Source organism: Psammomys obesus, unplaced genomic scaffold (assembly GCF_907164565.1).
Source record: "Psammomys obesus unplaced genomic scaffold, mPsaObe1.curated_primary_1811, whole genome shotgun sequence".
Classification (NCBI taxonomy): Eukaryota; Metazoa; Chordata; class Mammalia; order Rodentia; family Muridae; genus Psammomys; species Psammomys obesus.
Window position 1 is genome coordinate 60,897,152 of NW_026585644.1, and position 22,017 is coordinate 60,919,168.

General features: G+C 38.5%; 1 protein-coding gene across 1 annotated transcript in view; it reads left to right on the forward strand.

The window, feature by feature from the left end:
• Vps13b (vacuolar protein sorting 13 homolog B) overlaps positions 1 to 22,017 on the forward strand; it is a 563,330-nt gene that overhangs the window by 212,203 nt on the left and 329,110 nt on the right. Inside the window, exon 20 of the mRNA XM_055622389.1 lies at positions 21,056 to 21,165. Coding sequence (XP_055478364.1) covers positions 21,056 to 21,165 — 110 coding nt within the window. The remainder of the gene's footprint in view (positions 1 to 21,055; positions 21,166 to 22,017) is intronic.

Consider the following 22,017-nt stretch of genomic DNA (forward strand, 5'->3'; position numbering starts at 1 on the left):
GAGTCAGGTTTGCTATTTCATAGTAATAAGTTTGAAAGTCTATGCGTGTTATATATATATATATATATATATATATATATATATATATATATATTGGTGCTTGGCAGAGTTTTTATGAATGGCTAGATAGTGAATATTTTAAGTTTTTCTGTTCTGAGTTATGGCCAATCCATGCTGCTGCTATAGTTGGAAAGCACCCAAGAATAACATATAAGCAAACCAATAGAATATATTCCAATAGCATTTTATTTATGGAAATTAGTTTTAATTTTATAGGATTTCTTAAGTCATGGAATTTTTTTTTTTTTTTTTTTTTTTTTTTTTTTGCCATTTAAACAGTTTTAAAACTATACCCTTCTCAGTTTTCAGTTTCTGTGAAAACGGATTTGGCTTACAGAATACAGATTTTGGCTCTGTGAATACAGATTTTGACTGATTCCTTTCTTAAATACATATCAAAGCAGGGTCATAAACACTACCTCAGAGCACCAGAGAATGAACCAATTAAAATTATATTTCTGTTGCAAATGTAAAGGACTCATGTGGTGGGGGGAGAGTGGTGGTGGTGGTGGTGATGCACTTGATATGATAGGCATGAAGTCTCCCTTAGATGTTGCTCCTCATAGCTACCCACCTTGAGTTTCCAAAACTATTCTCTCAGTGGGACCTCGAGGCCTCAACATATAGGCTAGGCCAGCTGGTCAGAGAGTTCCCAACGTCCTTCACTTTCTGCCTACCGAGCGCTGGATTACAAAGCACCATGCCACCTTACCCAGCTTTTTCATGTAGGTAGGTGCTGGAATCAAGCTCAGGTCTTCATGCCTATGTGGAGCGCATTTTGCTAACTTTTAGAGGATAGAGTGGTTCTCATGGCCTCTTAGGTAATTTGCACACACCTCTCCCCACAAACTGGTAATTAATTAGTAGAATTATTTTATTCAGATACCGGCATTTGCTACAGAATAACTCTGTGTCAGTCATCATGAAAAGAAGTAAATGGGAAACGGGTGCTATTTGGTATGGTTGCTTGAGGCTTATATGAGTCCTCAAGTACCTCCTGAAAAGGTCTCCATGAACTTGTGCTCTGCTTGTCCCTATCATTTGAACTTTACAGTGTTTTCACTGCCTGCATGCACTTACAAGGGCACCACCACCTTTTCCCACAGGACGCTAGATCTTTGTGTCTTTCTTTTGAAAGATTGTTTAACAAGACTGGTTACCTAGTTGGATAATTATACAAACTTCTGTTTCTGATTCATTGCAGTTCTATTTGAGGAAGGAGCTTTTAAGTCTTTATAGAATCTCCTCACATTAATAGGGCTGATAGGAAATAGAATTAGAAGCAATTATTAAAATCATGAAGAAATTTATAGCTAGAGTACTAATAAAAGCAATAATTAGAAAAAATAATAATTAGTCTCTGCATTTAGGAAACAGAGGCAGGCAGAACTCTTCTGAACTTGAGGCTAACCTGATCTACATAGTAATTTCTAAGCTAGCCCGATACATAGCTATAAAAAATAATAGCGTGGATGAATGTAACTAAGACAGCTTATAGTTGTAACCAGCACAGCTGCCAGAATAGCTCTAGAGCTTTTAATTTCAGCTGCAGGTCCTTGAGGACACATATTTTGAAAGGATGTTTCACCAGATTTAAAAAGATGAATCAGTATGAACTAGTAGACCTCCTTCTCACCCACTGTGCCTTTTGACACATTGAGTCAGTGTTTTAGCATCTTAGTCTTCTGTATTCTTTTCTGTACTCTTCTTCTTTACCTAGATTAATGATTGACAGAGCAGTGACTCTTGAAGTCCCTGACCTAGTTATTATTTGTATAAAAGGAAAGTATTTCTATACGGGGGGGGGGAAGGGGACCCAACATTTTCCATATGAAATACACTGCAAAAGATTTCTGTTTGAGTATGAGAAAGTTGATAGCTTCGGTGTATGTTGGAGAAGGCTTTATCTAGTCTAATAAAACAGCATTATGATTTGGTTATGTATAGTGACTGACTACATTCATTGCCTTATGTCCCAATCACAATTGAGCTAATTTACTATAAGTATATATGAATTGTAATATAACAGATCATTTAAATTTAGCCTTTAGCGTGAAATAAATAGACATTGTCATGTATTTTATTATGATTCAAACATACGAAAGTACTACCAGTCCTTTGAAATTATTATAGGAAACATATGTTCATGGTCTGATGCATGAATTTGAGGTTGGAAAATATTTTTAAGCAAGGTAAAGTTCGTAAGTGATGGAGGTGGGAGGCAAAAGAAAGCATGGGAGAAACACTGTGACTTGGAGCTTACAAGATGGGGAGAAAAAGGCAATTTGCTTAAAATGAATAGTTTGTAGACAGTAGCATCAGATACTAAAAGAGAATTTTTTTTTTTTTTAACAAAAGCTACAAGTACAGATTTTTATAGTCAAATGACTTGATTTTAAATCCCCTTCTCATGGCCTAGTAAATTTCATGATTTTATATATGCTACTACATTTTTCTTTTTTATTATTTTTATTTTTTATTTTTTTAATTTTATTTTTTATTATTAGTTACATTTTATTAACTCTGTATCCCAGCTGTATCTGCTCCCTCATTCCCTCCCAAACCCTCCCTCCCTCCCTCATTTCCTCCCTGCCCCTTTCCCAGTCCACTGATTGGGGAGGACCTCCTCCCCTTTCATCTGATCCTGTTTTATTCAAGTATCTTCAGAACTGGCTACAAAGCCCTTCTCTGTGACCTAGCAGGACTGCTTGTCCCTTGGGGGATGGGGAGATCAAAGAGCCTGCCAATGAGTTCCTGTCAGAAATAGTTCCTGTTCCCCTTACTATGGGAAACCAGTTGGTTACTGAGCTACCACGGGCTTCATCTGCGCAGAGGTTCTAGGTTATATCCATACATGGTCCTTGGTGGAGTGTCAGTCTCAGAAAAGACCCCTGTGCCCAGATATATTTGGTCCTTGTGGAGCTCCTATCCTTTCCACATCATACTAACTCCCCTTCTTTCATATGATTCCCTGTACTCTGCCAAAGGTTTGGTTATGAGTCTTAGTATCTGCTTTGATACACTGCTAGGTAGAGTTTCTCAGGGGCCTCTGCAGTAGGCTCCTGTCCTGTTACTTGTTTTCACCTATGTCCAATGCACCTCCCATTTGTCTTTCTAAGTGAGGATTGATCATCTTACCCCGGGTCCTCTTTCTTGTTTATCTTCTTTAGGTGTATAGATTACATTATGTTTATCATATCTTATAGGACTATATGTGTGTCTTTCTCCTTCTGAATGATCTTTTCTAGATCCCACCATTTGCCTGCAAATTTCATGATTTCCTTGTTTTTGATTGTTGAGTAGTATTCCATTGTGTAAAAATATCACAATTTCTGTATCCATTCCTCCGTTGAGGGACATCTGGGTTGTTTCCAGGTTCTGGCTATTATAAATAAAGCTGCTATAAACATGGTTGAGCAAATGTCCTTGTTGTGTACTTGAGCAAATTTTGGGTATATGCCTAGGAGTGGTATAGCTGGGTCTTCAGGAAGCACTATTCCTAATTGTCTGAGAAAGCGCCAGATTGACTTTCAGAGTGGTTGTACAAGTTTACATTCTCAACAGCAATGGAGGAGGGTTACCCTTTCTCCACAACCTCTCCAGCATGTGTTGACACTAGAGTAATTCATCTTAACCATTCTGATGGGTGTAAGGTGAAATCTCAGGGTTGTTTTGATTTGCATCTTCTTGATGGCTAAGGATGTTGAGCATTTCTTTTAGTGTTTCTCTGCCATTCGATATTCCTCTACAGAGAATTCTCTGTTTAGCTCTGTACTCCATTTTTTGATTGCTTTTTAACTTCTTTAGTTCTTTGTATATGCTGAATATCAGCCCTCTGTCAGATATAGGGTTGGTGAGGATCCTTTCCCAGTCTGTAGGCTGTCGTTTTGTTCTGACGACAGTGTCTTTTGCTTTACAGAAGCTTTTCAGTTTCATGATGTCCCATTTATTGATTGTTGCTCTTATAGCCTGTGCTGTTGGTGTTCTGTTCAGGAAGTTTTCTCCTGTCCCAATGAGTTCAGGCTGTTCCCCACTTTTTTTTTTTTCTAATCGATTTAGAGGATCTGGTTTTATGTTGAAGTCTTTGATCCACTTGGGCTTTAGTTTTGTGTAGGGTGATAGATATGGATCTATTTTCATTTTTTCTGTAAGTAGACATCCATTTGGACCAGCACCGTTTGTTGAAGATGCTGTCTGCTACTACATTTTTCTAAGGTATAATTTCAGGATCTATTGCCTACTTCTTTAGATTTGTTTGGAAGGGTATAGTAAAGCCTGTGATGTGTTTAGAGTAGTTCCTAATGTTTTATGTGTGTTAGTATTATATTTTATGTCCTAGAGGAAGATCGTAAGGACCACAGTTCAGTTACCACCCTTTCTTTTTTCTTTTAAATATAATCATGAGAATAGCCATCCAAGGAGAATATATTGTGTACAAAACAGTGTCTTTGAGGTCAGAAAAATGTATGGTCACTTTTGATGGTCTCAGCTTACCCTAAAAGTGGATGCTTGCTGCTTCTTGTTAAATATCCCATATCTTACAAGTTCATTCACTTTAGTAACCAACCAGCTTGGGTGTAGAAACTTGATTGGAACAGCAAGGGAATTAAAGAAAGATAGACAAAAGATGCAAGTACAGCAAAGCTGGTGTCTGGTAGGATGTGCACACTCTGATGGAGCTGCACCAATTACAATCTCAGCTCAGTTTATTAGGTAAAGCACAGAGAAGGAAGAATTAGAAGTCTCAGCAGGCTGCTGTCATCCTGGAGGAGGAAGCTGTAATGGCTGGCTTTTGCACACATTGGCCACTCATTGTGAACACTCATACTTGAACAGCAGAGGCTTTGCCTTTCCAAATCTGACCTACAGGAAGGCCTTTGGCAGTTTTCCATGAGTCCTGTTCTTCATCCTTTACATGTCCAGCTCATGTCAACAATATACATTGCCTCAGAACTTCTCTCTTTACTTGTTACTTAAAATTGCCTGTTTCCTTTCCCACACTACTCAAACTATAGTCACCACTGAGTGAAATATCTTAGGATACTGCTAAAAATGTCTAAGACTACACAAACGCAATCTACTTTTTAGTGAGGTTTCCTGAGTAATTTTAGTGAAGAACTTTCTTAAATCACTTTCTTAGTTTATTCTTCTTCAGATCCTCCAGTGTCCTTTCAAACCCATTTTTCTGATGATGACATTGCCTAGAAAGACTGAAGCAATTATCAAGGACCCTGGTCCACTCATACAACTCTAAGTACTTCAGCGAAGTACTTCATTCTTTATTTCTCTGTCTTTAGATGTAATAGTTGTTGTCTTCTCTAAAGCTGTTCCACCCTTCCCATCTCTTCTAACTTTTCAAGGACACTACCACAGTAAATCTCTACCTTCCTTTAGGTCAGGAGCATCCATGCTTCCCTCTCCGCTGGACCATCCTCAGCAGCTCCAGTGTGCTTCTTCCTCTACCATCTTACGAACCCACAATGCCCTGGATTACATTTTCTCTTCATCACCCACCATATTTCATTACTTTGCTCATGTAAAAATGTCACAGAAGAATCTCCTCTATGTCCATGTCTTCTTTTGTTTCTGAATTATTCTAAGCACTCTTTTGCAACCCAACCCTCCTATTCCATTGAAGCTGCTGTTGTCCAAGTTATGAGAGCCCCAAATGTATTCAATTGGCAGGTCTCAGTCCTCATTTTATTCAACTAGTGGCAGTGTTTGACAGTGTTGGCAATTTTCTCATGTGTGGAACCCTTTCTTTCATTTGTGTCTGCTTTTTCCCTACCTCTCTGGGAACTCTTAACTCTCTGTGTCTGTTTCCTCACAATTGCCTAAATCTCTTAATGTTAGAGGATCTCAGTGCTGAGTGTTTGATACTTTTTGCCTCCTAGTCTTCACTGATACTCCTGGTGCTATCATTTCATTTCATGGTTCTAAATGTCATTTATATGTCGACTCTTCTTATATTTATCTGTCTTGAGCACTTACCTTTAATTGTAAAAAAAGATTTCTCTTAATTCTTTTCAATTTCACAGACTGGAATTGTGTACATTCACCCCAGTTTTGTCCATAACTGCTCTTTTTTTTAATTTTATTTTTTTCTTATCAGTTACATTTTATTAACTCTGTATCCCAGCCGTGTCCTGCTCCCTCATTCCCTCCCAATCCCACCCTCCCTCCCTCATCTCCACTGTGCCCCTTTCCAAGTCCACTGATGGGGGGGACCTCCTCCCCTTTCATCTGACCCTGTTTTGTCAGGTATCTTCAGGACTGGCTGCAAAGCCCTCCTCTGTGGCCTAACAGGACTACTCCTCCCTTGGGAGGTGGGGAGGTCAAAGAGCCAGTCATTGAGTTCCTGTTAGAAATAGTCCAATCAGATTATGTCAGAGGCAGTCCCTCTTCTCATTACTATGTAACCCACTTGGACACTGAACTGCCATGGGCTACATCTGTGCAGGGGTTCTAGGTTATCTCCACGAATAGTCCTTGGTTGGAGTATGAGTCTCTGGGAAGTTCCCTGTGTTCAAATTATCTTGTTCTGTTGCTCTCCTTGTGGAGTTCCCGTCCCCTCCAGCCATCTCACATTATTTATAGCCCTGTTTGTTTAAATCAAAACCCACTCAAGGAATCAAGAGTCTCTTATGCCTCTTGTATTTTGGACCTTTCCTTTTTCCATGTTCCTCTGAGGCTTTTATTAGAGGTGTCATTATTTCAGGCTTCTATAGTTTTACCCTCATGGTGCTATTCAATTTCTTGTTCTATCCCTATCATTTACTGTGCATTACAAATTATCTTTATTACATTCGAGTTAAATTTTGTTGCTAACCCTGATAGATGATGTGCTACGTGCTTAAGATATACAACGCCAGAGGCGGCACATATATTTGCTTATTGATAAATTGATGAGGCCATGATTGATTAAGAGGAGACTATTTTATGTTATATTTTTATTTTATTTATTTTGAACTATTATGAATGGATTATAATTAGATCATTTCCGCTTGTATTTTCTTCAAATCATCCCATAAATCCCTTTTTCCCCCCCCTTTCATATTCATGGCCTCTTTTTTCATTAATATTTGTTCCATACATATTTTGAGCATGACATCTATGAGAAATCTTTTAGATTTTCTGCTTGGACATACAGTATAGCACTAACATTTCACAAATGATGTTATCATCACTCCTTCAACTAATTTTATCAGGAGCTTTCTCTTTCATTAAGTGTTTTTTTCAGCTTTTAGAAATAGGATTAATTTCCTATGATATGAAACTTTACAGACAACAACAAAGTAGCTAAGTTCAAGTTAATCACTTGTAAACAATGCCACTTTGATTTCCTGTTCACCACCCTACCTACCCCTTTCAGTAGCTCCAACCTGAGCATCTGCCTATGGGATTTTAGACCATCTTTTCATGATCATTTCAGTTTCTGAAACTGAAGATGAATGTGCAAATCTCTCTGTAACATGAATTGCCAAGTTTTATCAATTTTTCTATTAGTATATAAGAAAATACTTTCAGACTTTATATCATCATTATACTACTTGCAACATGAGTGGCACTGCAGAAGCCTTTGGCAATCGCTGAGGAGGTCATGCTATTCTTATCACACTAAGGAATATTCTGAGGTCCTCACCTGTTGGCATTGTTTGACAGGGTCTGTCTTCCTGTTTTGGTTCTCTAGTTTCCCTTTCATTTCTATACACCATGTCATGCACAAAAAAGAGGTCACAACTGGTTAGTCTGATGTTTCCTTTGAGAATGATAGAAACATTTTCCCTCAGTGTTTCCCACCAGCCAAACTCATAAAGGCGGTGTCAGTGCTCCCTCTCCACAGCTGTTGCCATTCTTGTTGTTTGAGAAAAGTAAATGTAGAATTCAGTCAGTGAGCACAGAGTAAAGAATATACTTTTACATGCTTGAAAAGGATCTCTACTCTCAAAACTTATTGCCATACAAGGAGAATGCAGTAAATACGTAGCTTAAGAATCTCAGTTGTGTGAAGGTAAATGTAAATTCACATATAATTTGGGTTATTGGTGTTACTATGCAAGTATTATATAAAATTTGTTTTATGTGCATAAATACTATTTTGCTTCATCTGTATTACTTTTATTCATTAATTCCAATACACTTAAAAACGTTGTACTTTGAAAATCAATCTGGCATTTTCTCAGAAAATTGAAAATAGTTTTACCTCAAGACCCAGCTATACCACTCCTGGGCATGTACTTCAATCTGTAGCAAATGGCAATGCTCATTATATTTTAAAGTTATTGAGAAATCTTAATAAAAATTCAACCTTTGTAAATTTTCTCTCCAGGTGTACTTCTGTTTAGTTCTTTATTCTTTCAGAATGTAATTTGATTGTATCTGCCTCTTCGGGAAGATGGGAGAGGTCCAGTAGTCCAAGAATAGGGGCTGGAGATTTGGATGCAGCTCAGGAAGGGAGGGCGCAGGCGCAGTTGTTGTCTCGTAGCCACCTCTTAGGAGCTCATTTCTACTCCTCCTTAACTGCTCCTATTCCCATCCCTACTTGATGGTTTTTTTTATAATTTAATTTAAAATACTAAGTTGATTTACAAATTTGCCACTGCATGTGCCTCAGCAGTATTTTCTAGTTATCCCCTTCATGTCCTGCATGAATCCTCAGATTTCTCATTATTTAGTAGTATTGTGATACTACTTTTTGTGAGCATATTTTGAACTGTTTTTTGTGTGTTATATTCTTTTTAAAAACTTCTTTACATCCTGATTGTGGTCCCCTCAACCTCCCAAACTCCTCCCACCCCCACACTCTGCCTCTCCATTCTCCCCTCTCCTTCTCCTCAGAAAAGAGGAAGGTCCTCCAAGGGTACCAATCTATACTAGCATAATAAGTCCCTGCGGAACTGGGCACAAATTCTCCCACTGAGGCCAGACAAGGCAGCCTGATTAGTGGGATGCAAAGGGAAGCGTCAGAGTGGGAGAAGAACCTGCTCCAGTTGTTGGGGATTCACTTGAAGACTAAGTTGCACAGCTGCTACACATGTGTAGGGCACCTAGGACTGGTCCATGAATACTCTTTGGTTGGTGTTTCAGTGTCTGTGAGCCCCCATGGGCCCTGATTAGTTAACTGTATATGTCTTCTTCTGGAGTCCTTGACACCTCTGGCTTCCTCAAACTCTTCCATAGGACTCCCCAAGCGCTCTCTAATGTTTGGCTGTCAGTCTCTGCATCAGTTTTTATCAGCTGCTGGGACAAAGATTTTGTGGATGGGTTGGTGTCCTTATTTCTCCACTGGCAGTTCTGCCTGGCTACAGGAAGGAACCATTGCTAGGTGTCTCAGCTAAGGTAATCCCCATTTTCTTCTTGGGGCTTTCCCTATCCCAGGTTTCTCAAAAATCCCAGAGATGCTCCATCTCAGATTTCTTTTATCTTTGGTGGCCCTCTCTCCCCTGCTCTCCCTGCTCCTAATATCTACCCCTTCTCCTCTCTCCATCCCCTGTCCTACCCAGTTCCCTCCCTCCCTCCACAACCAATAACTGTTGTATGTTCCCTTTCTGATAGAGATTCAAGCATCCTCCATTAGGCCTTCTGTTGTATTATATTAATATTTACTATTTTTATATCTTTTGGCTAAGCAGTAGTTATTCCTAAACAGCTGTATAACCAATCACCACACAGAGACTAGGATTTATTTAATGAACCTACAGCACAATGCTGGGCAATAGTTACTCCATCCTAAACCTCCAAGCCCACATAGTTTCCTACCATCAGATTCACTCATTATATTTGCTTTTATTGATATCTTAGGTCTGTTTCATTTCTCCGTGTTCTAAGACCTCCTGCAGATTCTTCTCCTCTCCTGCTTCCTTCCTCCCCCTTCCACTCTGGAATAGGATGTCCCACCTTATGCTCTCCATTGCTCAGCATTGTGGCTGGTTGTTTTAACTGACAATTTAAAGAACAAATGGTGGCATGTTTATACAAACTTGAGACAGACTATGCTTAGAATAAGCATTACAATACAGTGTCTGGATTGAAACCAGATAGTGGGGTAGAGAAATCAGCATTTGAATGAACAAGGTAAATTGTATACATTCCGAAAGAGCATACCAATAGCCCTCCTTGTACTAAGCTTCTTTTGGTCTGTGAATTGTAGCATGATTATCTACTATATGGATAATATAAGTGAGTATATGCCATGCATGTCTTTTTGGGTCCAGGTTACGTCACTCAGGATGATTTTTTTCTAGTTCTATCCCTTTTCCTGCAAATTTTATGATGTCCTTGTTTTTAATAGCTGAGTAATATTCCACTGTGTAAATGTACTACATTTCCTTTATTTTTTCTTTGGTTGAGGGACATCTAGCTTGTTTCCAGTTTCTGGCTATTAGAAATAAAGCTTCTGTGAACATAGTTGAGCAAATGTCCTTGTGATTTGGTGGAGAACCTTTTGGGTAAATGCTCAGGTGTGGTATAGCTGGGTGTTGTGGTAGAACTGTTACCAATTTTCTGAGAAAGCGCCAGATTGATTTCCACAGTCTTTATAGAAGTTTGGACTCCCACTAGCACTGGAGGAGTGTTTCCTTTTTACAGAGGCTGTTACTTGAATGTTTTTTTTAAGTTTCTAATTATGGTGATCTATTTTGTCAGGATTTTTTAAATTAAATTTTAATCTTTTATATTAATTATAGTTTATTCACTTTGTGTCCCAGCTGTAGCCCGCTCCCTCATTTCCTCCCAATCCCACCCTCCCTCATCTCCTCCTTGCCCCTCTCCAAGTCTACTGATAGTGGAGGTCCTCCTCCCCTTCCATCTGACCCTAGCTTATCAGTTCTCAATTTTTGATCATAGTCATCTTTTCTGTAAAATGGACTCTCAGGATCATTTTGATCTACATTTCACTGATGACTAAGGATATTAAACATTTCTTTAAGTGCTTCTCAGCCATTCAAGATTCCTCTGTTGAGAGTTCTCTGTTTAGCTCAGTAACCCATTTTTTAATTGTGTTACTTGGTTTGCTGGTGTCTAATTGCGGTCTTTATTTGTTTTGCATATTAGTTCTCTGGTGCATGTAGGGTGGGTGAAGGATTTTTTTCTGAATTTGTAGGTTGTTGTTATGTTGCTTTGTTCTGTTGACAGTGTCCTTTGCTTTACAGAAATTTTATAGTTTCAGGAGGTCCCATTTATTAATTGTTGATCTTAGAACTTGTGCTGTTGGTGTTCTGCTCTAGAAGTTGTCTCCTATGCCAGTGAATTAAAGGCTCTTCCCCACTTTCTAATCTATTAGATTAGTATATCTGGTTTTATGTTGAGGAGGTATTTATTTATTTAGTACAGTTTATTCGCTTTGTATCCCCTCTGCAGCCCCCACCCTCCTCTCCTCTCAGTCCCACCCATCTTCCCTCTTCTCTCCCTGTGCTTTTTTCCTAGTCCCCTGATAAGGGAGGACCTTCTTCTCTTCTAGCTTATCAGGCCTTATTAGGGCTGGCTGCATCATCTTACTCATTGGCCTGGTAAGGCTGCACCCCACCCCCAGGGGGAAGTGATCAAATAGCTGGCCACTGAGTGCATGTCAGAGACAGCCCCTGCAGCCCTTACTAGGAAACCCACTTGAAAACTGAGCAGCCTATGTGCTTCTCCTGAACAACGGGTTCCATGTACTCGCCATAGCCCTTGGTTGGAGTATCAGTCTCTGTAGGGCCCCCTGGGCCCAGGTTTTTTGTCTCAGTTGTTTTCCTTGTGGAGTTCCTGTCTCCTCCAGGTCTTTCTAGCTCCCTCTTCTTCCATAAGGTTTCTGGCACTCTGCCCAAAGTTTGGCTATTAGTCTCAGTATCACCTTCAATACCCTGATGGATAGAGTCTTTCAGAGGCCTCTGTGAGGTAACCCAGAAGTGGAAAGACACATATGGCATATACTCTCTTATAAGTGGATGTTAGGCATATAATATAGGATAAACACTTTAAAGTTTATAGTCCTAAAGAAGCTAAACAACAAAGAGGACCCTGGGGAAGATACTTAATCCTCATTCAGAAGAGCAATCAGGATAGACATCGGAAGTAGGAGAAGACAAGGAGCAGGACAGGAGCTTTCCATGAGGAGACCTTTAATCCATTTGTACTTCAGTTTAGTGCAGGGTGATAAGTATGGATCTATTTGTATTCTTCTACATGTAGGCATTCAGTTAGACCAGCACCATTTGTTGAAGATGCTTTCTTTTTGTCATTGTATGGTTTTGGTTTCTTGGCCAAAGGAAAGTGTCCATAGGTGTGTGGGTTTATTTCTGGGTCTTCAATTCAATTCCATTGATCGACCTGTTAATTTCTTTTTGTTTATTTTTTTTTCCCAAAACTGAGAATCAAACCCAAATGGTGATATCTCCAGAAGTTCTTTTATTATACAGGAATGTTTTAGCTATTCTTGTTTTTTTTTTGTTTGTTTGTTTGTTTTGTTTTTACATATGAAGTTCTGAATTGTTCTTTTAATATCTGTAAGGAATTGTGTTGAAATTTTGATGGGAGTTGCATTGAATCTATAGATTGCTTTCGGTATTATGGCCATTTTTACCATGTTAATCCCATCGATCCATGAGTAGGGGAGATCTTCCCACCTTCTGATATCTTTTTCAGTTTCTTTCTTCAGAGACATGAAGCTCTTGTCAGACAGATATTTTGCTTGCTTGGTTAGAGTTACATCAAGATACTTTATGTTATTTGTGGCTATTGTGAAGGGTGTTGTTTGCCTAATTTCTTTCTCAGCACATTTGTCATTTGTATACAGGAGGGCTACTGATTTTTTTTTTTTTGAGGTAATTTTGTATCCAGTTACTTTGCTGAAGGTGTTTATCAGCTGAAGGACTTTTCTGTTTGAATTTTTGAGGTCACTCAAGTATACTATCATATCATCTGCAAATAGTGATACTTTGACTTCTTTCATTCCAATTTGTATCCCCTTGATCTCCTTTATTTGTCTTACTGCTCTAGCTAGGACCTTCAAGTACTATGTTGAAGGATACTGAGAGAGTGAGCAACCTTGTCTTGTCCCTGATTTTATTGGAATTGCTTTAAGTTTCTCTCCGTTCAGTTTGATGTTGGCTATAGGCTTGCTGTATATTATCTTTACTTTGTTTAGGTATGTGTCCAGTATCCCTGATCTCTCTAAGACTTTAAATATGAATGGGTGTTGGATTTTGTCAAATTCTTTTTTGGCATCTAAGAAGGTTGATCATGTGGTTTTTCTCCTTCAGTTTGGATAAATTGTGGCTTACATGGATGGATATCCGTATATTGAAGCCTACTCCGTGGAATGAAGCCTACTTGATTATGGTGGATGATGTTTTTGTTGTGTTCTTAGATTTGGTTTGCAAGTATTTTATTGAGTATTTTGTGCCAATGTTCATGAGGAAAATTGATCTGAAATTCTATTTCTTTGTTGGGTGTTTATATGTGGTTTAGGTATCAGGGTGACTGTGGCATCATAAAAATCAGTTTTGCAATGTTCGTTCTCTTTTTATTTTGTGGAATAACTTGAAGAGTATTGGTGTTAGTTCTTCTTTGAACATCTGGTAGAATTCTGCTGTGAAACCATCTAGAGCTTGGCTTTTTTTGGTTGGGAGGCTTTTAATGAGTGTTTCTATTTCTTTAGGGGTTACAAGACCCTTTAAATTGTTTACCTCATCTTAATTTAATTTTGATAATTAGAATCTGTCAAGAAAATTGTCCATTTCATTTAGATTTAGTATTGTGGAATATATGCTCTTGATGTAAGACCTAATGATTCTTTGGATTTTCTCAGTGTCTCTTGTAATGTCACAATTTTCATTTCTGAAATGTTCATTAGATAGGTGTTGGTTCCATTATTATTTTCATAATTTCTTCGTTCATTTTTCTGTCTTGATGACCTGTCCATTGGTGATAGTGGATTGTTGAAGTTTCCCACTGTTAATATATGTGGTTTGATGTGTGATTTAAGCTATAACAATGACCGAGTATCATTGATTCATGTTATTTGGATGGTGGTGGCGGGGGGTGGGGGAGAGAGAGAGAGAGAGAGAGAGAGAGAGAGAGAGAATCTGTGTGTCTGTGTATATGCCTCACTTCTTTTGATTTTGCTTCAGTGGAGTTATTTCCTGTGTTTTTTGGGGTGTAGTTAAACTCCTTGAATTGGAGTTTTCCTTCTAGTATTTTTTTGTAGGGATAGATTTGTATTGTTTAAATTTGCTTTTGTCATAGAATATCTTTTCTCCATCTATGGTGATTGAAAGTTTTACTGGGTATAGTACTCTGAGATGAAAACTGTGGTGTCTTAGAGTCTCCAAGACATCTGTCCAGGCCTTTCTGGCTTTTAGAGTCTTTGTTGAGAAGTCAGGTGTGATTTTGATAAGTTTGCCTTTATATGTTACTTGGTTTTTTTCTCTTGTTGCTTTAAATATTCTTTCTTTGTTCTGTACATTTACTGTTTTGTGACATGAGTATTTTATTTTCTGGTCCAATTTATTTGATGCTCTGTAAGCTTCTTGTATGTTAATAGGCATCCTTTTGTTTGGGTTGTCGATGTTTTCTTCTGTGATTTTGTTAAAAATATTTTCTGGACTTTAAAGCTAGGAGTCGTCATCTTCTTGTATTCCTGTTATTCTTAGTTTTGGTTTTTTTCATAGTGTCCCAGATTTCTTGAGTGTTTTCTGTCAGGAACTTTTTGGATTTAATATCTTCTTTGACTGATGTATCGATTTCTTCAATTGTATGTTCTGCTTCTGAGATTCTCTCTTCCATCTCTTGTATTATGTTGGTGATGCTTATTTATGTAGTTTCTGTGCTCTTCCCTCTTACCTGTTTCCATCTCCAGCATTGCCTCAGATTCAGTTTTCTTTATTGCTTCTATTTCTGTTTTAAGATCTTGAACAGTTTTATTCCTTACCTTCTCCCATATGACTGTATTTTCTTGTATTTCTTTATGGGATTTATTCAATACCTTTACCTGTTTGATTATGTTTTCCCCTATCTCTTTGAGGGATTTATTTTCTTCTATCAAAACCTCTATCATTTTCATAACGTCAAATTTTAGATTTATTTTTCTTCAGCTGTGTTAGTTTATCAAGGGCTTGCTAAAGTAGGATATCTGGGTTCTGGTGGTTCTGTATGGCCCTGTGCATTCTTGCTTGTGTTCTTATGTTGATTTTCAGCCATTTTGTTGTCCTTGGTGTTAGCAAGCCTGATGGTCGTTGACCTCTAGGATTATAGGTAGAGCTAGTGGTTCTGGATGATAGTCCTCTGGGTTTTGGAGGGTAGTAGTTGGCCTCTAGGGTACAGGTACAATTTGTAGCCTCTGATGGCTGCTGTTCTCAGGGATTGCAGGTGGAGATGAGGCCCGGGCAAATTGCAGGAGCAGCCCTGAAGATGGAGCTTGGAGCACACTGGTGTGGGATTGGGCACAGATGGCGGCCTGGGGGTGGGGGAGGTAGACTGCAACTCTGCAGCTGGGCTCTAGCAGGTCAGGAGTTGGGCGAGGGTTCTCACTTGCTATTCTCTGGTGGTTACCCATCTCTGAGAATGCAAGTGAGATGTAGCCAGAGAAATGGATTGTATCCTGAAGATGGACCTTAGAGTACGCTGGGATGCTAAGAGTCCTAATTATGTACTTTACCTAATTGTATTGTTTGTGCTTTTATCCGACTGGAAGCTCAGTTGCTTTTTCTCAAACAATGTTATAAACATGTCAAGGAGTTACTGTACTGTGACCTTTAATATATATTTTTTAATTTATTTTACATCCCTACCACAGGTTTCCTTCCTTGTCTCTTTCTAGTCCCTCCTCTTCTTTTCCTTTCTCTTTCAGCCCTGTCCATTCTTACTCCATTTCTCTTCAAAAAAGGGCAGGCCTCAGATGGAGAGCAACTAGCCATGAACATCAAGTCGGGGTTAGTCTTGGCACCTCCTCTTCTATTGAGGCTAGACAAAGCGACCCAGTAAAGGGAAAAGGTCTCAAAGCCAAGGAAATAAAATCAGAGACAGCTCCTGCTTCCCACTGTTAGGGGTCCCACAAAGAGACCAAGCTACACAATTGTAACATGTATGTGGATGTCATAAGTCAGTCCCATGCAGGCTCCCTTGTTGAAGGTTTAGGCTTTCTTAGTCCCTATGAACCCAGGCTATTTGATTCTCTGTTTTTTCTTGTGTCATTGACTTCCCTGACTCCTATAATCCTTCTTTCCCAGCTTTGGTGGGATTCTCCAAGGTCCACCCAATATTTGGCTGTGGGTCTCTTAATCTGTTTCAGGCACTAGGATATTTTAAAGGCTATAATCACTAGGCAAAATGAATTATCAGTTCCTTTATACTCTAGAGGCTAGCATTACATGTGTGAGCCCTTATTTACCAAAATGGTGCGAGTTTTTGATGTGGTAGGTTTTGATGAAGGTGTATGACTGTAATATAAAATTAGCTATTTAAACAATTCATTGGCATTTTATATAGTTTTACATAAAATTTTATTTAATTTGTCAGACTATTTCAGTTCCAAAACAGCATTGTCATTATTATTTTAATCTGTAAATTATTTTGGTATTTTAAGAAGTTGTTTCTCTTACTCAGCAATGAAAAATAAGGAAATCATGAAATTTGCAGGTAAATGGTGGGACCTGGAAAGGATCATCCTGAGTGAGTTGTCCCAGAAGCAAAAAGACACGCATGGTATATACTCACTCATATAAACATACAACATAGAATAAACCCACTAAAATCTGTACATCTAAAGAAACTAAGCAAAAGAGAGGACCCTAACTAAAATGTTCAATCCCCATCCTGAAAGGCAAAGAGGATGGATATCAGAAGAAAAAGAAAATAGGAAACAACCTCGGAACCTGCTACAGAGGGCCTCTGAAAGCCAGAAGAAAACAGGAAACAACCTTGAAACCTGCCACAGAGGGCCTCTGAAAGCTTCTGCAGTATAGACTGTCAAAGCAGATGCTGAGCCTGATGGCCAACTGATGGGCAGAGTGAATGGAATTTTATGTAAGAAGTGGGAAATAGTAAGAGCTGGAGGGGACGGGAACTCCACAAGGAGAGCAACAGAACAAGATAATTTGAACACAGGGAACTTCCCAGAAAATCATATTCCAACCAAGGACTATTCGTGAAGATGACCTGGAACCCCTGCACAGGTGTAGCCCATGGCAGTTCAGTGTCCAAGTGGGTTACATAGTAATGGGAAGAGGGACTGCCTCTGACATAATCTGATTGGCCTGCTCATTGATCACTTCCCCCTGAGGGGGGAGCAGCCTTTCCAGGCCACAGTAGAGGACAATGCAGCCACTTTTGATGAGAACTGATAGACTAAGATCAGAAAGAAGAGGAGAACCTCCCCTATCAGTGGACTTGGGGAGTGGCATGTATGCAGAAAGGGGAGGGAGGGTGGGATCGGGAGGGGAGGAGGAAGGGACTTATGGGGGGATACAAAAGGAATAAAGTGTAATTAATAAAAAAAAAAAAAAAAGAAGTTGTTTCTCATTTCTCCAGTTTGTAAAAGCCAGCAATCTCTTCCATTTCTTTGGTTTTTCTTTTTTCTCTTTTTAAAAAAATTATTTTTTTATATTAGTTACAGTTTATTACTTTGTATCCCAGTTGTAACCCCTCCCTCATTCCCTCCCAATCCCACCCTCCCTCTCTCAGCTCTTCCCATGATCCTCTCCAGGTCCACTGATAAGGGAGATCCTCCTATCCTTCTGTCAGGATTGGTTCCATTGTCTTCCTCTGTGGCCTAACAAGGCTGCTCCCTCTCAGGGAGAGGTGATCAAAGATCCAGCTACTGAGTTCATGTCAGAGATAGTCTCTGTTCCCATACTATGGATCCCACTTGGACACTGAACTGCCATGGGCTACATCTGTGTAGGGGTTCTAGGTTACCTCCATGAATGGTCCTTGATTGGAGTATCAGTCTCAGAAAAAAAAAACCCTGGGCCCAGATTTTATAGTTCTGCTGCTCTCCTTGTGGAGCTCCTGTCCTCTCCAGGTTTTCCTATCTCCCACTTCTTTCATAAGATTTCCTGCACTCTGTCCAAAGTTTGGTTATGAGTCTCAGCATCTGCTTTGATGACTTGCTGGATAGAGTCTTTCAGAAGCCCTCTGTGTTAGACTCCTGTCCTGTTTCCTGTTTTCTCCTTCTTCCAGTGTCCACCACGTTTGTCTTTCAGAGTGAGGATTGATCATCTTACTCAGGATCCTCCTTCTTGCTTAGCTTCTTTAGTGTACAGATTTTAGTATATTTATCCTATATTATATGTATAAATCCACACTTATACACTTATATGTAAGTGTGTATATGCCATGTGTGTCTTTCTGCTTCTGGGATGATTTTTCTCTCCTGGACATTTTACATCTGGCTTCTGTCATTTAACATGAGGTTTTCAAGCTTTATTCATGTTGTACCATATATTAGTATTTATTCCTTTTTGTTGCCAAACATTCCATTATGTCGATAGCACATGATTTAGTTCTCCATCCATTATGGATATTCAGATTGTCCCCACCTAGTTTTTTTTTGATTAATGCTACTTAACACATTTACATGCAGACACAAAATACAGTTGAACATCTGTTTCCATTTCATTTTGGTTATACCTATACCATTATCATTCCCACCAGCAATGTTTTCAGGCTGTATTTTCATATTCTTATAAACACTTATAGTTATTCTCCATGTATGGTTTTCTGACATTTTTTAGCTATAAATTACTTTACTTCATTGTAGTTTAGTTTTATTTTTGGAATGTTTTATGCTGTTGGAATGTTTTATGCTCCATGTATTTGTCCCCTTTTATACATTAAGTCTCTTCCTTCCCTATTCCAATATTTTCAGGAATTCATTTGATGACCTCCTGAGGCCAGTATACAACTCTATGGCCATTTCCTTCTTTTCTGAAAATGGCAGCGCTCATTATCTTCTTGTTTCCATTTTGTCCTTCTGGTGTGGAGATTCTGCCAGTCTTTAGGTTCCTTCTTCTGTGAATCATTTTGGAAGATCTTGGAGGTAGCTGTACCATGTGACAGTTATGAGAGTCATGAATTTTTTTTCAAATTTCAGTACCCAGAGTCCTATGTTAGGAAGTTCCTAGTGTCTTGCACAGCTTATACGGTACAATATTAATATGATTTTCTTAGTTCTTTGGTTTTTTCACACAGGAAGTGGAACATGGTCTCTTTACTCCATGGAATATTTTTACTGTTAAACAGGAGAATCTGAGGGTGAGATTTTTCTAGTTCAGATTAAAACTGTTGAGATTCTTGTGTAGATAGAGACAAAAATGACTTGATGTCCAGTCAGTCTAGACAATTTAAGTTCAGAGAAATGCTGTCTGAAAATGTAAGGTGGAATATGATTGAGGAAGGCATGGAATGCAACTTACGTGCACACTTATGTATATATACCAAGAATCATACAAAATTGTACTAGGCTTCCTGAATACATGCATATGGTATTTTACTCTGTGCATTTGAAATTTAGGCCAGATGTGGGATATGTGTGTGTGTGTCAAGGTTAAAATGCTGAATCACTGTAGTATAATATAAAATAATAAAAAGTCTGAGCCAGATACAAGGAAATGAACTATTAGCTTTTTAGTTGCTAAAAAACTGTTAGAGAGATTACATTTGAACTGTTTGGCAAAAGTAACAGTAGGAAAACACACATAGACATTCTCTCTCTCTCTCTCTCACACACACACACACACACACACACACACACACACTCCATTCCCTGTCTTTACCATATCCAATCAGGAGAAAAATACATGCTCAAATTGTGTTGTTTCACTTTGAATTCAGTCCTAAGGGAATTATGTCATTCCTTAATATTGTACAGTGTGTGTAGGGTCCCATCTGGAGAAAAATATATGCTAAAGACATATTGTCACACTTTTTATTCAAGAGTAAGGAAAGTATGTCATTCTTTAATGTTGTACTCTCTCTCTTTCTCTTTCTGTGTTTGTGTGTGTGTGTTCGTGTGTCAGTCCCAACTTTTTGACAATGTGGTATGTTACAAAAAAATTGCAGCTAAAAATATTCCTAATGTTTGAAGTTGTTTACAACTTTATGTGAGCCACATTCATTCATGGCTATTCTTCTCAATTATGTGAAACATTATATATGCTATTCTTTCTGTCATGCTTGCTTTCCAAATCACCTGTTATCACCTCTGAGTATCAGTCTCAGTGAGATTACTTTTATTGAGAAAACTGAGTACTCACTGACCAAAAGGAACTATCAGAGAATTAAAGTTCAACTATGTTAAGGAAGGCTCATTGGTGAAGGACGTGCAGAAGTAAGGATTTAAAGAAAGATAAATGCATTTCTACATAAATTAGTATTTAATCAACATTTGTATTTAATTATTTGACAGCCACATTGTTAAATTCAGAAGGTCATAAAGGAATCTCTGTAAGCTGAAAAATAATCTTATTACTATGCTGATTTTCTTCTGATTAATAAGCCACTCCTCATGTTTAAAGGTTTATATTTCACCTCTTTGCACAATGAATTCCACTTTGTATTTTCATTGTTTTTGCTTTAAAGTAGTAAAAGTGATTTGAATGATATTTGGAAATAACATTTTATTTGTATATTTAATTTTAAAAGCAGTCTTTGTTTCTGTTTTATCTTTGTTTTGTTTTGTTTTTTCCCTTAGGGTTGACTTTCTGTCTGGTACAATATTCTTTTGGTCTGATCCAAATTTCTTGTAGGGTAATCTTTCAGTAGAAGAATTATTTCTGTCGTTTTTGTTTTGTCTTGTTTAATTAGTACCTACAAATAGGTCATTTGTAACTATATTATTTACAAAAAACAGGAATGTTGCAGTTTTTCTTAAAGTGCATGTATCATTTTACTTTCCCATAGCAATGAGTGCAGGCTTGAAATCCTATTCATCCTGACAGTATTTATTACTTTTATCTTCTCTTATTGCTTATTATTTTTGTATAAGGAATTGTAATATTTTCAAAATACTTTATTTTAGGTGCTGTATTTCTTTGTAGTATACAAGGACTCGCTGTTAACATTGACCCAATATTGTATACATGGGTCATCTATCAACCACAGAAACGAACAAGCAGATACATGCAACAGGTGAGTCATTCTGTAAGTTCATTTTAACACATCCAACATTTCCTGTATTGTTAGGAGCTAGATGACGCTGTTGTTACCAACTTACATTAGATGGTGTTGTTTACTTACTTTGTAATGGAGTTAAATGATGCTGCTGTTTATGACTTAGATCATGTTGTTCTTACTGGTTCTCTTTTTATTTATGTGCTAGAATTTCTTTTTTTGTTGTTTCTTTTTAGATTAATTTATATCTTATTAATTACAATTTATTTACTGTATCCCAATTTGTATCCCAACTGTAGCCCCCTCCCTCGCCCTACCCCTTCTTCACCCATGCCCCTCCCCAAGTCCACTGATAGAGGAGGTCCTCCTCCCCTTCCTGATCCTAGTCTAGCAGGTCTTATCAGGACTGGCTACATTGTCTTCCTTTGTGGCCTGGCAAGGCTCCTCCGCTGCCCCCACCATGGTTGGTGATCAAAGAGCCAGCCACTGAGATCATGTCAGAGACAGTAACTGTTCCCCTTCCTAGGGAACCCACTTGGACACTGAACTGCCATGTGCTGCATCTGTGCAGGGATTCTAGGTAATCTCCATGCATGGTCCTTAGTTGGAGTATCAGTCTCAGAAAAGACCCCTGTGCCCAGAATTTTTGGTTCTGTTGTTTTCCTTGTGGAACTCCTGTCCCCTCCAGGTCTTTCTATCTCCTACTTCTTTTATAAGATTCCCTGCACTCTGCCCAAAGTGTGTCTATGAGTCTCAGCATCTGCTTTGATACTTTCATCAGTAGAGTCTTTCTGAGGTCCTCTGTGGTAGGCTCCTGTCCTGTTCTCCATTTTCTCCCTCTTCTGATGTCTATCCTGTTTGCCTTTCTTC